The sequence below is a fragment of the Rhinatrema bivittatum genome, chromosome 1, assembly GCF_901001135.1.
Source record: "Rhinatrema bivittatum chromosome 1, aRhiBiv1.1, whole genome shotgun sequence".
NCBI classification, from domain to species: Eukaryota; Metazoa; Chordata; class Amphibia; order Gymnophiona; family Rhinatrematidae; genus Rhinatrema; species Rhinatrema bivittatum.
The window spans coordinates 305,634,955-305,649,253 of record NC_042615.1 but is presented as its reverse complement, the minus strand read 5'-3'; the positions used below and the strand labels follow the sequence as shown (position 1 = coordinate 305,649,253).

At 42.7% G+C, this 14,299-nt stretch overlaps 1 protein-coding gene across 4 annotated transcripts in view; it reads right to left on the bottom strand.

The window, feature by feature from the left end:
* Positions 1 to 4,741: 4,741 nt before the first annotated feature.
* The window catches only part of MANBA (mannosidase beta), a 137,231-nt gene continuing 127,673 nt past the window's right edge, over positions 4,742 to 14,299 (bottom strand). For 3 of the 4 annotated variants that reach the window (XM_029597047.1, XM_029597048.1, XM_029597049.1), the window contains 2 exons: positions 12,296 to 12,553; positions 4,742 to 5,139 (listed from right to left, as the gene is read on the bottom strand). In XM_029597047.1, coding sequence (XP_029452907.1) covers positions 4,915 to 5,139; positions 12,296 to 12,553 — 483 coding nt within the window. In that variant the 3' untranslated portion in view covers positions 4,742 to 4,914. The remainder of the gene's footprint in view (positions 5,140 to 12,295; positions 12,554 to 14,299) is intronic. The other variant, XM_029597050.1, reaches the window with a different exon arrangement.

Here is a 14,299-nt window from a genome sequence, read left to right as displayed (position 1 = left end):
GAAAGTGGACACCCCTGCCGAGTGCCCTGTGCAATAGGAAAACTTTCACCATAACTTCCATTTACTTGTGCTTTTGGGATCTCATATAATCATTGTACTCAATTCAGGTAGTATTTCCCAAATCCCATCCTGGTTAGAGTTTGAAAAAGGAACCAGCATAACATTTTAAGCAAATAAAAATTCTCACATGTATTAGCTTGAACCAAAGATAAAACTCTTAAGTGAGCTTAGCGCATTGGCCTAAGGATGTCAAGAGCCCATAAAAATCTGAGCACTGGACCTGTAACCAGCCAACAGCATAATTATACTTAACCTCTGAGTTTAAATTTGAGAAAATCCAAAGTAGACAGAGAAGTAAAAGTTCACCCCTGTCAGATAGATTAGAGTTCAGATCTTCCGACTGGAAAATACTGAAGAGCTGCACTTCCTGCAGGGGTATATGTATTAGGGCTGTCATCAGATTGAAATCTGCTCCGTCTCCAACTACTATCAGGAGTACACTATACCCATTGGTCCTGAGTCCATCTGCTACACGCTAGGAAATCCCGCACTTTTAAAAGCTTCAGGTAGAGTTTTTACATGATAGGAGACCCCTTGATATGAAAAATAGAGGCCAAATGGAAATGTCCATCTGTAGCAAATTTGCACCCCTCAGAGTGACTAAGTAGCATCTCTCAGTTCAAATCTTTTGCATAAGGTGGTGGGCGCCAAGTCCTGAAATATGGAGATTTTATAATCTTCCCCCAACCAGTCAGATTGCCATCTGGCTACCTCATATATTAGGGATTTAATGTGAAAGCTGCATAGGCATATAACAATATCCCTTACTTTGTTGTCAGTTCTGGGCCCAAGAGCACGATGTGCTCGCTCAATTTCCACCATGATGGAACCACCTTCAGTATTATGGTGTACCTCCGAAGTTGCTTTCCCCATAAAGAAAGTGCAAATTCTGGATGCCACCTCCATAGCATTTTTGTAAATATCTAATTCTGGGACACCTTGGTTCCTTAGATTGCTGTGGCGGGACCAGTTCTCAAGGTCCTCGAGCTTGTCAGCGAAGGCTTGATTTTCCTGTTGCAGATACTGGTACTGCGGTAGTAAGTGCCGCCATGTTTGCTGCTTGGCCATCTACCTGGCCATCAAGCTCATCTACCCGGGTTCCCATTGCCACTAAGTCCTCTCAGATATCTGCTATCGATGCTAGCAAGTCCGATTTATGTTGTTTAAGGTCGGCTCTCAACTCCAAGAATCAGCCCCTCATTTCTTCACGACTCGGGAGGTCTGATGTCTGAGGCTCCGGCATGGAGATAGGGGCCTCCTCCCTGCTAGCTGCGTCATCATTAGGCTCAGTGGCCTGCACGCCTTCTGCCTGCAAAATTTAAATCGTCTGTTTGCTGAAACCATAGGGCCGGCTTTTATAAGGGTTACGCGCATAAGGTACACGTGTAACCCTTTTAAAACACCTCTGCGCGCGCCGAGCCTATTTTGCATAGGCTTCTGGCGCGCGCAAGTCCCGGGGCTTTCCTGGGGGGGGTGGGGGGCATGTCGGGGGCATGTCGCGATCCGCACATCATTGGGGGGCATGTCTTGTGGCCTGATGCGGCCGGTGCATCATCCGGGGTGGCGCCGCGGGCGTGGTTTTGGCCCGGGGGCGTGGCCACGGCCCCCGGACCGGAACATGGCGTGCGACAGCTGGCCCAGCGCTCGCAAAGTTACGCCTGCCTCGAGCAGGCGTAACTTTCACGACAGAGGTGGGGGGTTTAGATAGGGCCTGGGGGGGTGGGTTAGGGAGGGGAAGGTGGGGGTAGGCGGAGGGAACAGGCAGCGCGCGCAAGTTGCACAAATGTGCACCCCCTTGCGCACGCTGATCCCGGATTTTAAGATATGCGTGTATCTTATAAAATCCAGCGTACTTTTGTTTGCACCTGGTGCGCGAACAAAAGTACGCGCGCATGTAGATTTATAAAATCTACCCCATAATGTTTCAGATCCACGGTTTTGCGCGTTGTTGTCATCTCAAGGCTTTTATTTCTCGCTGAAAGTAAATTTTTGGTCACAATGCTGGTTTTTAGCAGTAAGGGGCTCAGGGAAACGTTTCCAGGATCACGTCTGTCCCTGTCACGCACAGCATAGCGCCCCCCTCCAAACCTTCTTTTAAACCTACTTATGCTAACTGCCTTAACCACATCCTGTGGCAAAGAATTTCACAGCTTAATTGTGCAGAGTGAAAAATAATTTTCTCCGAGTTGTTTTAAATATGCTACTTGCTAACAACAAGGTGCATCCCCTGAAAGAATAAATAACCAATTCACATCCTCTCATGATTTTATAGACCTCTATCATATCCTCCCTCAGGTGTCTTTTCTCCAAACTGATTGCCCTAACCGCTTTAGCCTTTTCACATAGGAGAACTGTTCTATCCCCTTTGTCATTTTGGACACCCTTCTCTGAATCTTTTCCAATGCGACTATATCTTTTTTGAGATGCAACCAGAATTGCACATAGTACTCAAGTTGTAGTCTCACCATGGAGAGATACATAGGTACTATGATATTCTCTGTTTTATTCACCATTTCTTTAATAATTCCTAACATTTTGTTTGCTTTTTTGACTGCTGCAGCATATTGAGCTGATGATTTCAAAGTATTGTCCACTATGATGCCCACATCTTTTTTCTGGGTGATAATTCCTAATATGGAACCTAACATCATGTAACTATAACATGTGTGTCACTTTATTTGGTCTGATGCTAGACAGCTGCTGGACAGGCAGCTTCTTTAAGGGAGCATTTGAGCATACATGGTGGGACTGACCCTATATTCCACAGGTCAGGCAGGGAGCCATGTCAATGGTTAATAACACATCTCATTCTAATTATCCTTTAGATTACGCACCAGTTTAAATCCTATTTTTTCTAGAAATTGCTTAGTGCACCAGTTTAAATCCTATTTTTTCTAGAAATTGCTTAGTGTATTATCTCCTTTTAGCTATCAAACTCATGGTTGCCTCCACATGGAAGTGCGTATGTCCTCCTAGCTACTCAGATTAACACACAAGACTTGGCGCACCTTAGTTAGGGAACATCTGACACAACACGCAATAATAAATCTTCTTTATTTCTTCAAATTTAGTTTCCATTTCTGAAGTTTGCAGATTGCAGAGTCACTGCTTCGTCTTTCTTTTTCTGTATATTATTCAATGGATTATAGATAGCACAGGGTAGAAATATTTTAAATAAATAAATGTATATGTTCTTTTTCTGCATATTCTCAGCATATTATTCAATGCATGTACTCTCATATTTGTTTGACTGAGCATGGCCCCATTGATTTTATCTTCTTTTTGTACTCTGGTGTATTCGGCAAAGCTTTCAAGCTCTATTTTTCTTATTGCTTGCTATAATTGTTTACTTAACACTGACCCAGCCTTTTCTTCTGTACATATCATAAATATTGTTCAATATACAAAAAAAAAAATGGGAAAGAAATAGGTTAAGATGTATAATCTCTCCCCTCCCCTTTATAGGTGGTCTGCTCAGGGGCAATTAGGGGGGTTATCTGAAGCTAGTTTTAAGTAGTGAATTGGACTATTTGGGAAGAATATATAAAGGGAACTATATCATAGGATAAATCAGTTGCAGGCTAGCAGTAGAGGCCTAATTTCTTGATGCTTTACCCTTTTAGGGAAAGTGGTCCTTGTTCTTAATTAAACCCCATTTTTGAGGCTTTAAACCATTCTCCACAGACACTCATTTCTTTTGTCTATGCATCTTAATTAGACTGTAAGCACCACAGAGCAGGGACTGTCTCTTATGTGTTTCTGTACAGCACTGCAATCATCTACTCGTGCGTTAGAAAAGACCAATAGCAGCAGTAAACAAAGCGAGAAGTAGGAAGGCAATTCCAACACAGTGACTGTACGTAAGCTAGCACAGGGAGACACAGTGACAGCTCAGATGGAAAAGTCACAACTCTCCCCTTAACTGAACAGAGCTTCACCTCTGCTCACAGGTAAGGAAAAGGTGTAGTTTCCGAATCACCAGTTCTCCTAACCCAGGATGTAGTTTCTCTCTTGGGAACTCTGTTAGGGCTAGACCTTTTGCACTGGGAACCCAAGTAAGAAATATGACTGAAAGAAAAAAATTCTGAATTAAGTTCACACACTTGTGGGCAGGCAGTCTCACTTAATCCATTATCACTGGAATCACCCACACTAGCAGAAAGTCAAAACGAAGTAATTCACCGTTGCATTCTATTTAGACTCTTGAAGGCCAATTTTCAAATTGCCTGTTCTGATGCAAGGTCCACCTGTATTTTTTTTTTTTTTTTACCTGTGGCCTCTGTACCAACTTCAAAGGAAAATCATGCAAGGGTGCAAAGTATATGAAGTCATTTGCAGCTACTTTTAGTGGGGGTAGAATTTGTATAGATTTGAAAATGCAATCTATGTGCACAATTTTCCCTCCCTCACCCTAAATGCCCCCACTCAATGCAGCTGAACATGGGACTTTTAGCCACATTCAAGGCAGGCAATTTTCAAATATCTAATAGACATGAGTAAAACACTTTTTATCTGTATAGACTGCTTTAAATAGCACTCCTGGAGTTATGCTGACTCTTAGATCCTGACAGTTGAGTCTGCATGGTTGGGGCACTAGTGTCACAAAACCACTGCTAAATATACATCACTAATATGAAAAAAAGGAGCTGAAGCTTACATCTTACTGAATAAAACAAGGGTGTGCTCTCAAGACATTTCTTTATTCAAAAAGGCAATCTGGCTACAATTTATTAATCCTATAAAAAATAAAGTTTTATTTTATGGGATTTTTTTTCATTTATGCTCATTTACATTCCTTGCAGCAGTGCTTTGATCTCACTTTTGCTAACAGTTTATGGTTCAGTGCATGATCCCTCAGTAAAGGCCCATCAGTGATGTCACGTGGAGGGATGCTGTGAGTACAGAGACACTGGTGGGCTTCCATGGGAAGAAGATCACGACTTTCATTTTCTCGATCATAAGGAAACCATTGTCACTAAACCGCCCTGGAATGTCACCAACGTCCAGCCAGACATAGGGAGCTACTGCAGTGGTCTGTACTATGACGGCATACTCTTCACCTTGACGAGAAACTGAAGCCTAGGAAACAAGATGCAGATAGCAAGTCAATTCCATGTAACTGCATTCATTACTACTATACCAGTTTCATGGTAAATGGCAGCTGTATTTGCTTTCAGTTTGTAAGGACAAGAGAAGAAGTGGCCAAAAACTCTCATTACACTACAGCCAAACTTCACATGGACATCTCAAGTCAAAAGGGTGGCATGCTTATGAGTCACTACAATTTCCAGAGATCTTGTACTAAAACCCTATTCCTTCTCAACCTGCTACATCAGCCCAGAATGTTTTGGTTATGTTCCCCCCTTCCAGCAGATGGAGGCAGAACAAATGATTTTTTTTCTGTGACATCATCACTACTTACCTGTGGTGCAGTGACAGGTAAAGCCAGTATTCTCTGCCTCCAGCAAAGGGAAGAGGTTTTTAATTTACATTTATCCTATTAAAACGTGCAATAAATACTACACGTTCTCAGCTGTCTGTGGGCCAGGGCCCCTGAAATACTGAGTAGCAAACCTTTTTGCTCCCAGCCCAACAAGGGGTGGTAGTAGAACCTAAAAGGAGCTTTGACCTATTAAGATAGAGGATCCTTTGAGAAATTGCTGGTGCTCCTTTAAATCCTCCCTTCCCTTGTTTTCTCTCTAAGCATATTAAAAAAAAAAAGTTTTTGAAGGAAGTAGGTATTCAGAAGGAAGGAATCAAAATATATTTCAGAGGTGAATGCTACTTGGTTTCCCTTAAGAAAGGAGCCATTTTAAAAGATGTTGCTATACATTTAAGAAAGCCTGTCAGAGCGCAAACGCCGCTGCGTCACATGTGGGTGCAGACAATCCATTGATGCAATGCTCTGCTTGCCTCAGTGACTAAATTGGTACAGAGGATTCCTCAAAATCAAAACAGACAAATAAAAAGCATATTGGGAGGCAGAAATACAAATAATGAATTTACTGCCATACCCAGAGGCAACCGAGGAACCAGAGAGAGGCAAGGAATCTGGAATGGCAGCCATTATGAAAGCAGCTCGAGTTGTTTACAGCACTGCCCAGCAGCAAACACTGAAAAATCTTGATCCTCTGGATTTTAATGCCATAAAATGAGCATACTATGGAAGGAGGAAGTAATAAAAGCTTTCCTAGCACCAGCAAAGTTACACTGGAATTTTTCAAATTTCTTCACCAGGCATGTTGTGCGTTACAGAAACCTGGGGAAGGATTAGAATCTGCTATTTTAAAACACAAAAATCACCAACTACTGCAGGCCAACCCTCCCAAAAAAAATTAAAATTACTCCAGAAGCTGGTGGTATAGTTCTTGTACTATCCAACAAGCCACCATATATGGACATAAAGAATGAATATAGGGGTGAATAGTTGTGGCTCACTAGAAGAAGGGAAAATTAATTCAGAAGGATAAGAGGATTTAGCAATCCAACTCTTTCATAAAGATGAGATTTCTGCATTAATTTCACAGGTAAATTAATCTCTGAGAATATCCAAAAACAAAATAGAGGAGACCCTTGACTAGGTTCTAATTATTAAAGGAGTTTTCAAATCAACCACTTTTCCCTTCACTCTGAAATAGAAAACATGGTATTGGCGGAATGGGAGTCACCAGAATCTGATTATAGGCTAGTAAAAACATTCTCCAAGCTTTATCTGCTGATGTCTGAGAATGTTTACTTCAAATGCCATGAGCTAATGCAATGGTCTCAGCAGTAACCAGAAAGACAATCATTCCTCTAGAGGAACAGCATTAAAGGACCACAGCATTTAACAGTTCACATTGCAATTTGTACAGGTTATGTTGTAAGAGCTCCTTTGTGCAGGGTGCAACAACTACCAAAAGAGGATGAAGAAGCATGGCTGAAATCAGCAGCAGCATACCTTTCAGAGGGATAATATGATCTTATATGGCTTGTATCAAAATCTATACCTTCATAAGTAGGTACAAGAAGACTTCTATGGCTGACAATGGGTGACCAACCCATGGTCCAAAGCACATCTATGAAAGTTTCCCTTTAAAGATATTATTTGGAGAGAAACTTGAAAAATTATTTTATTGGTCTAACAGAGGCCGGGGACAGTTACGAAATTTAAGACGATATTGGCCTGGAAAACCATTCTCATCCTGACCACAAAGATTCAGTGAAAGAATACAATCCTTTTGAGAAGCAAGAAGAACAAGGCCAGTAAAAAACAGGTTATCCAGAGCAGCTCATTCCACCCAATGGGGTCTTGCGGGTCCACTTACTAGTTTAGCCAATTTGTAACATTGATGCTGTACAGAAAACAGGGCCACAGCGAGATCATGGCACCTAATAGAGAGCTCAGCCAGAAAGCACAGCTAAGGCCACGTTTGATTATTTATTGTGGATGCTTTCATATTATGTAAAATGTGTATCCGTGTGAAAGTCATGTTGTTGGAAAAAACTTTTTTCATGAGGCGTCAACTCTAAGCGGTCTCTTTCCATCAACAGGGAGAAGATGGCTTCTGGCTTCAAACAGTTAGAAGTTTGAAAGTGCACCCCACCCCAGTATAGTGAACCCTGAAAACTCTTAAGCCAGCACATAGCAGATTGTGGGATATCTGAGGTTTTCCAATTTTAAAATGGGAGCATCTGGGTTCCCTTGCAAGCTAAGATAGTAACTTTAAAACGAGTGTGCGAGTGCTGATTTATGCGCGTACGTGGACGACAGCACACATGCGCATGAATTTTATATCATCTGTGCAACTACACGCACATTATATAAAATATGCCTAGCGTGCATACATGTGCTCCTAATTTTAAGCAGTTACACAAGGAACGTTAGTCGTGTATTTTCCTTAGGACTTGTTGGCTTTAAGCTACACAAATGAGCACATTTTATAACATGCGTGCATGAAGGAAATTCCCAGTTTTACCAACTAGTCCACCAGTTTGCCCAGTTTGTCTGAAGGTCAGACTCCTCAGGCTCTTCATCCTTCATGTCCCCACTTTACCCAGATCCCCCACCTAGTCAGTTTTTGTTTATAAAAAGTTTTATTCTGACTTACACCTGATACTTGTGCATATTTACTTCTGCTCTTTAACAGCCCCACATGCTCTGTATGCCCTGGTTATAAAATCATGTTTTGTGCGTGTAAACGTTGGCCCTGCCCCTATTTTACGCAAGCAAAGTTAGTCGCGCACTGGTACTTGCATGTGTATGAGAGAGGTTTATAAAACAGTTACTTGTGCATGCATCTCTTTTATGTGCATGCACCTCTTTTATGTGCATGCATCTCTTTTATAAATTCACCGTTAGGTGCATGAACTTGCAGGGCCAGGGAACAGTGATGAACCTGCGTGTTCATTTTCCAGCACTGCTACACGAGACAAACACTGTTTTATGGTGCTGATGGTGCTCAGCTCTGATTTTCACAGGCACACAGAGAGTGTTAGATCGCTTCAAACAAAATCAGAAAGAAGGAAAGAGAATGGGAAAGTGCCAAGCTTCTGTGAAACAGACATCTTGTAATGAGAATGTAAACTAAAACTGGAGATCCAACTTCTTCACCCTAGCATGGCTGAGGCAGAGTATACTGGAAAGGCAGCAATCACAGCCCCTGGGAAGGGGAGAGGGAAGTCATGGTGATCATTAAAGCTGACAAGTGGTGGCCGAATTTAGAGCCCATGATGCAGGGTTCCAGAATGAGCCGGAGCACATGGCTCTTAACCTCAGGACCATCGCTGCAATGACAGACTAGGAACAGCGGAAGGGTGGGTCTACTAAAACAGGGGGGGCTAAAAAAAAAAAGGAATGTCAGATTAAGTTTGTTTCTGCAACCCAGAATGCCTAGTCTGATGAGATACTGTAACTGATCATCGAAGGGGCAGTCATAGCTTCAACTAGATAATGAAACCTCCCTGGCAATTCCTTCCAGACATTAAGGGGGCACTGATCAAAGCTTTTTGTATGGGTAAATGTGTGCCTAGCATTTCCTCCTCCTCCTCAGTGCAGGTAAAAACATGCACCTTGTTTCACGGCCCATATACTTTTAACTGTATAAAGACATTGCGGGGAAAGGTCAGGGAAGTGAACGTATGGGCAGAGAGTTTATGTCAAAATCTCTAGATGTATTTTCCAGTGCATCCTTCTGCATCTGCTCCCATGCACGTGCAAAGGATGCGGGTACAAACTTCCCTCTGTTGTGCGCCCCAGTGGCATTTTTACAAGGAAACTCTATGAAGAGTTTCCCTTTGAAAAGTGAGCCAGCAGACTGCAAGCTGCATGAGGAGTTCCATTATTTATTTATTTATTTAGTATTTATATTCTTTTTTATACCGAAGTATAGCTGAGTGCCTTCAGCCCGGTTTACAGTGTAACAACTTCATACAATGAACAGGTTATAAATTATAAAACAATATAAACAAAGTTATAACATCTCGGCAGAAGCAGAGTATAACATGTTAGAATGAGACAATTTAAGGCTTAATTTAGAAGAAGAAACTTATTAAAGAAGTATTAGAGTTCAAGATAAAGGTTGATATTGATATATATATTGATCAAATCATTCTGTGAATGATTGTCTAAACAACCATGTTTTTAGTTCTTTTTTGAATGTTTTGGAATCTTTGATGGAACTTAGGTATCCTGGGATAGAGTTCCATTCTGTTGGTCCAGCTATAGAGAAGGCTCTATGTCTGGTAGAGGATAGTTTCGCAGATGAGAGAGGAGGAATAATTAGCTGTAATTTGTCAGAAGACCTTGAAGGGCGGGGTGATTTGTGAATTGCAATCATGTTGTCCAGAGATGAATTGTTGTCTTTGTAAATTTCGTTATGTAGAATGGTTAAGGATTTGTATTTAATTCTCTGTGAAATTGGTAGCCAGTGAAGGTTTTTTAGGGTTGGGGAGATGTGATCAAACTTCCTTTTGCCGGTAAGCACTCGTGCAGCAGCATTTTGAAGTAACTGTAGTGGTTTTAGGGAGGATTTAGGTAGTCCTAAGAAAATTGCGTTGCAATAATCTAGGCTTGAGAAAATGAGGGTTTGAAGAATTGTTCTGAAGTCATTCGGGTACAGTAATGGTTTGAGATGTTTGAGGATCTGGAGTTTATGAAAGCCTTCTCTCGTTTTTATAGTTATGCAATTCTTAAGACTCAGATCATAATCAATCCAGATGCCAAGATCCTTTATTGGATTTTTCATTTGAATGTTGGAGTTGTCGATTTGAATGTAGGGAATTTGAGAAGAATGAGTTGAGAAGTTTCTTTTTATTAAGATCCATTCGGTTTTGTTCATATTTAAGCATAGTTTTAGCTGGTTGAGAAAAATTTTGATTGAATTGAGGTATATTGCTTCTTCAATGGTAGATGTTATGGGGATAAGTAGTTGAATATCGTCAGCATAAAGAAAGAAGGTGATGCCAAGATTGGAGATGAAGTGACAGAGTGGTAGAAGATAAATATTAAAGAGGATGGCAGATAAGGCAGATCCTTGTGGCACTCCTGTATCTAGAGGGTAGGGATCAGATGAGACGTTATTAAAGGTGACTTTGAAAAACCTGTCTTTTAGAAATGAAGTAAACCAATCAAGGGTATTTCCGGCAAGTCCTATGTTGGCAAGGCTTGATATTAGTAAATTGTGGTCGACTGTATTGAAGGCAGCAGATAGATCGAGCATAATTAGTAAGTGGTTCAGATTGTTATCAAAGCCTCTTATTAATTTGTTAGTTAGGTTTAACAGAAGGGTTTCAGTGCTGCGGTTCTTCCTGAAGCCATGTTGAGCGGGGTGAAGTATGTTGTTGTTTTCAAGATGCTCATTTAGTTGAAGCAAAGCAGTTTTTTCAATCAATTTAGCAAGTAAAGGAAGGTTTGAGATTGGACGATAGTTGTTTAGATCATTGGGATCTAGGTTCTTTTTCTTTGGGATAGGAGTAATAGTTGCAGTTTTCAGATTAGATGGAAAAAGACCCTCTTCAAGTGATTTGTTAATAATTGCGGCTAGTGTAGGAGAAATAATATGTGATATTTCCTTTAGAATATGGGTAGGAATAGAATCTAGTTCATGTCGAGCTGGGTTTATTTTTTGAAGCATCTTTTCTAATTTAATGCTGGAAATTAAATAAAGGAAGATGAAGTGCTTTTACCCATCACATCAGATGCACCAAATTTTCCAGGCCAAAGCCTGGAGGAAAGAAATCTGACAGACCAAGGAGAAGTGCTGATTCAGGAACTTGAGCTGATCAGCACATTTGGAATGGAGAAGGATACCATAGTGCTTCAGGTATCCTGTTATCCTATCTGGTTGTAACTCACTTTCAGGCCGATACAGTACGGTGTGCTCGGCCGAGTGCACTGTTTAGCACGCAATTGGCCGCGCGTTTTCAACACGCATCTATTACCCCTTATGCTGTAAAGAGTTTAGAGCGTTGAAAACGTGCGGCAACCCCCCCCCCCAACAACATGCAAACGCATGTTGATGAGGCTATTAGTTAGTAGCCCGGGATACTGAAAGTAAAATGTGCGGCCAAGCCGCACATTTTACTCTCAGAAATTAACGCCTGCCCATAGCAGAAAATACTGCTTTTCTGTACACTTTCCGACTTAATATCCTAGCAATGTTAAGTCTGAGGAACCAAAAATTTAAAATAAATAAATAAATCCTGCCCGTTGGTCAGCAGGTTAGAAAAACAGATGCTCAATTTTACCGGTATCTGTTTTCCTAACCCGTGGCTGTCAGTGGGTTTGGAAACTGACGCTGGTAAAATTGAGCGTCGGTTATCGGTACCTGCTGACAGCCACCTCTATGCTATTGTCCCTAGCGCCTCCTTATTAGCGTGACCCCTCATTTAAATACTGAATTGCGCACCCAGGAGAGGTGGCTGAGTGCACGTCGGGACAATGGGCGCTCAACATGTAGCGGCCGCTCTCCCACGATTCTTACAGATTCGGCCTGTTTGTGCTCTCTTGCTAGCCAAGCATGACAAATAAATAATGATGATAGTGTAAGTGAACAAGCTACAACTACACAGACTGCGGTTGTTTTTTTTTCACCTTCTGCAGTCACCACATACAGTAAGAACCAGAACTCAAAGGAACTCTAGCTTTCTTTTAACAGAACTCACTTTGTAACATGAAATTACAGTGGCAGAGCAGCTGAGAAAAGAAATCAAAGGTCAAAGCAGAAAGGTTAACCCCGACGCAAGAGCAGCTTACATTAAGCTGTGGCGTTCGCAGCCCTTCCGCATCCTTCAAGGAAGACAGGAAGTGATAATTAGCTGGCTCGTAAGGCTGGCCTTCCACTGCAAAGTAGAAGGAGACTAGACAGCGCTGTCTGGTACAATTCCCGCATCTTTTCAGCAAGTCCAGGATAAGCTCCTTGTAGACTGGAGCAGCGCTGCCAGCCTTAACGGTGCAGGGTTCTGTCACGCGGACACACACGGGCTCCAGAGAGCTCCACTGGTACAGCTTCACCTATGGACACACAGGTTATTAAATTACATTCAGTAATGGATTGGAAAAATTCTTCACAGCCATATAAAACCTTTGGATCCAAAAGGGCAGCAGTTTGGTTTTTTGACCCAGTGGCTTCCTCCTGCTCTGTTGGGCACCCACAAGCCTTCATTTGCATCTATCTAGGGATTTTCTCCCCCTCTTTCCTATCCCTTCTGTTTAGCCCTGTTCTCATATGATTACCAGAGAGGCTGCTTCAGGCTAAACCTTTGATGTGCTTATCCCCAGCTCTGCTAAAAAAATCCCTTTTCAATCTGGGGTGGACTCCCAGACTAGGCTTCGGCTCCCTGGGCTAGGGCTGCTGCAGAGTCAGCATTCCCAGCCCCTGGGAGGTAGGAGATTCAGCTGCCACGCAACCCTGATACCTTGTGGCCACAGGGTCCACATCATTTGGGCTACAGAATGTCGGCTGACTGTTGGGAGGATACAAAAATAAATAGATACATAATAAAAGGGGGAACCCCAGAGTAACTGGGTTTGCCAGTAGAGGCCAAGTCTGAAATGCATTTATGTAAATCCCAGTTTGAAAAATAATAAAGGTAGATACTGTGGACAGATATATAAAATTGTTCCTACTCCATGAATCATTAGTTTATCGCTGCTATTCTCTCATAAAAGGGAAACAGTTTCAAATCAAGCTGGGTTCAACCTGGATCTGCAGGAAAGCAGCAAACGATAAAGGCAAATCCCAGCCACGGTTCAGCTGGCATTCCCAATAACACAGGCGGGAGAAAGGGGAAAGCTTCACCATACTGCACGCACTCCTGAAGGGAAAGGATCTTTATTCCTGCCTGCTGTGAGATAATGTGCAGGGATTAGGGCTGCCACAGCTCTACAATCTGGTTTCCTGATTGCCCCATTGATTTTCTTTAGATAAGCAGAGCTACAACTCCATGCACGCAATAAGTTGGCTACCCTATGAAGCAGCATGCATGATCACAAGTCCCTGGAGGTGACTCAGGAGGCGGGGGCCTCATGTCATGATCCCCCACCCCAGGAAATGCTGCAAAACTGTGGGAAACGGACAGCTAACCTCCCCAATCCTCCCGCCATTGCCTCTGCTATTTTCTTCCCTTAAATCCTCTCCTGGCCACCTACTGCAGACTGTCAACCTCCTCCCCTACTTCCCAACCATAACCCAGCTGCTGGCTCCGTCTCCGTTAGTGACAGCAAATGCCAACATTTCAAAAAGTCCTGGCCTTTTTTTTTTGTTTGTTTTTTAATATTCAGGTGTGCCCTGCCTTGGCCACATCTCTGATTTCATAAGCTCACAGAGTCAGTATTCAGCATCATGAGCCTCACAATCGAAGGAGTCACTCAGCGCTGCAGCAGCCCTCGTGGATACCGTCATGAACAGTTCGGGAGCAAGCAATTGGGAACAGGAGCAAAGTGAAAAACGTGGAGGCTGGTAATGGTCTACAGGGAGGTGAGAGGAGAGAGGGAGGAAGAGAGAGAAGGAATCCAGTGGCTGTTTAGGGGCAGAGCCGGGGAGATGAGAGGCAGAGGAAAGGAGGAAAAAGGCAGGTGCTTCTCTCTGAGGAGGAAGAGGGGAGGCAGCCACAGTTTCTGAGCAAGGGAGGAGATGAAAGTGACAGAAGCAGGGCCCGTGCTGGTCGGGGGGGTGGGGGGAGTTGTGTTGGATGGGAGAGAATGCAGCTGGTCAGCAGCAGATGAAACGCGTGGAGAACGTTTGCAACTGGGTGGAGA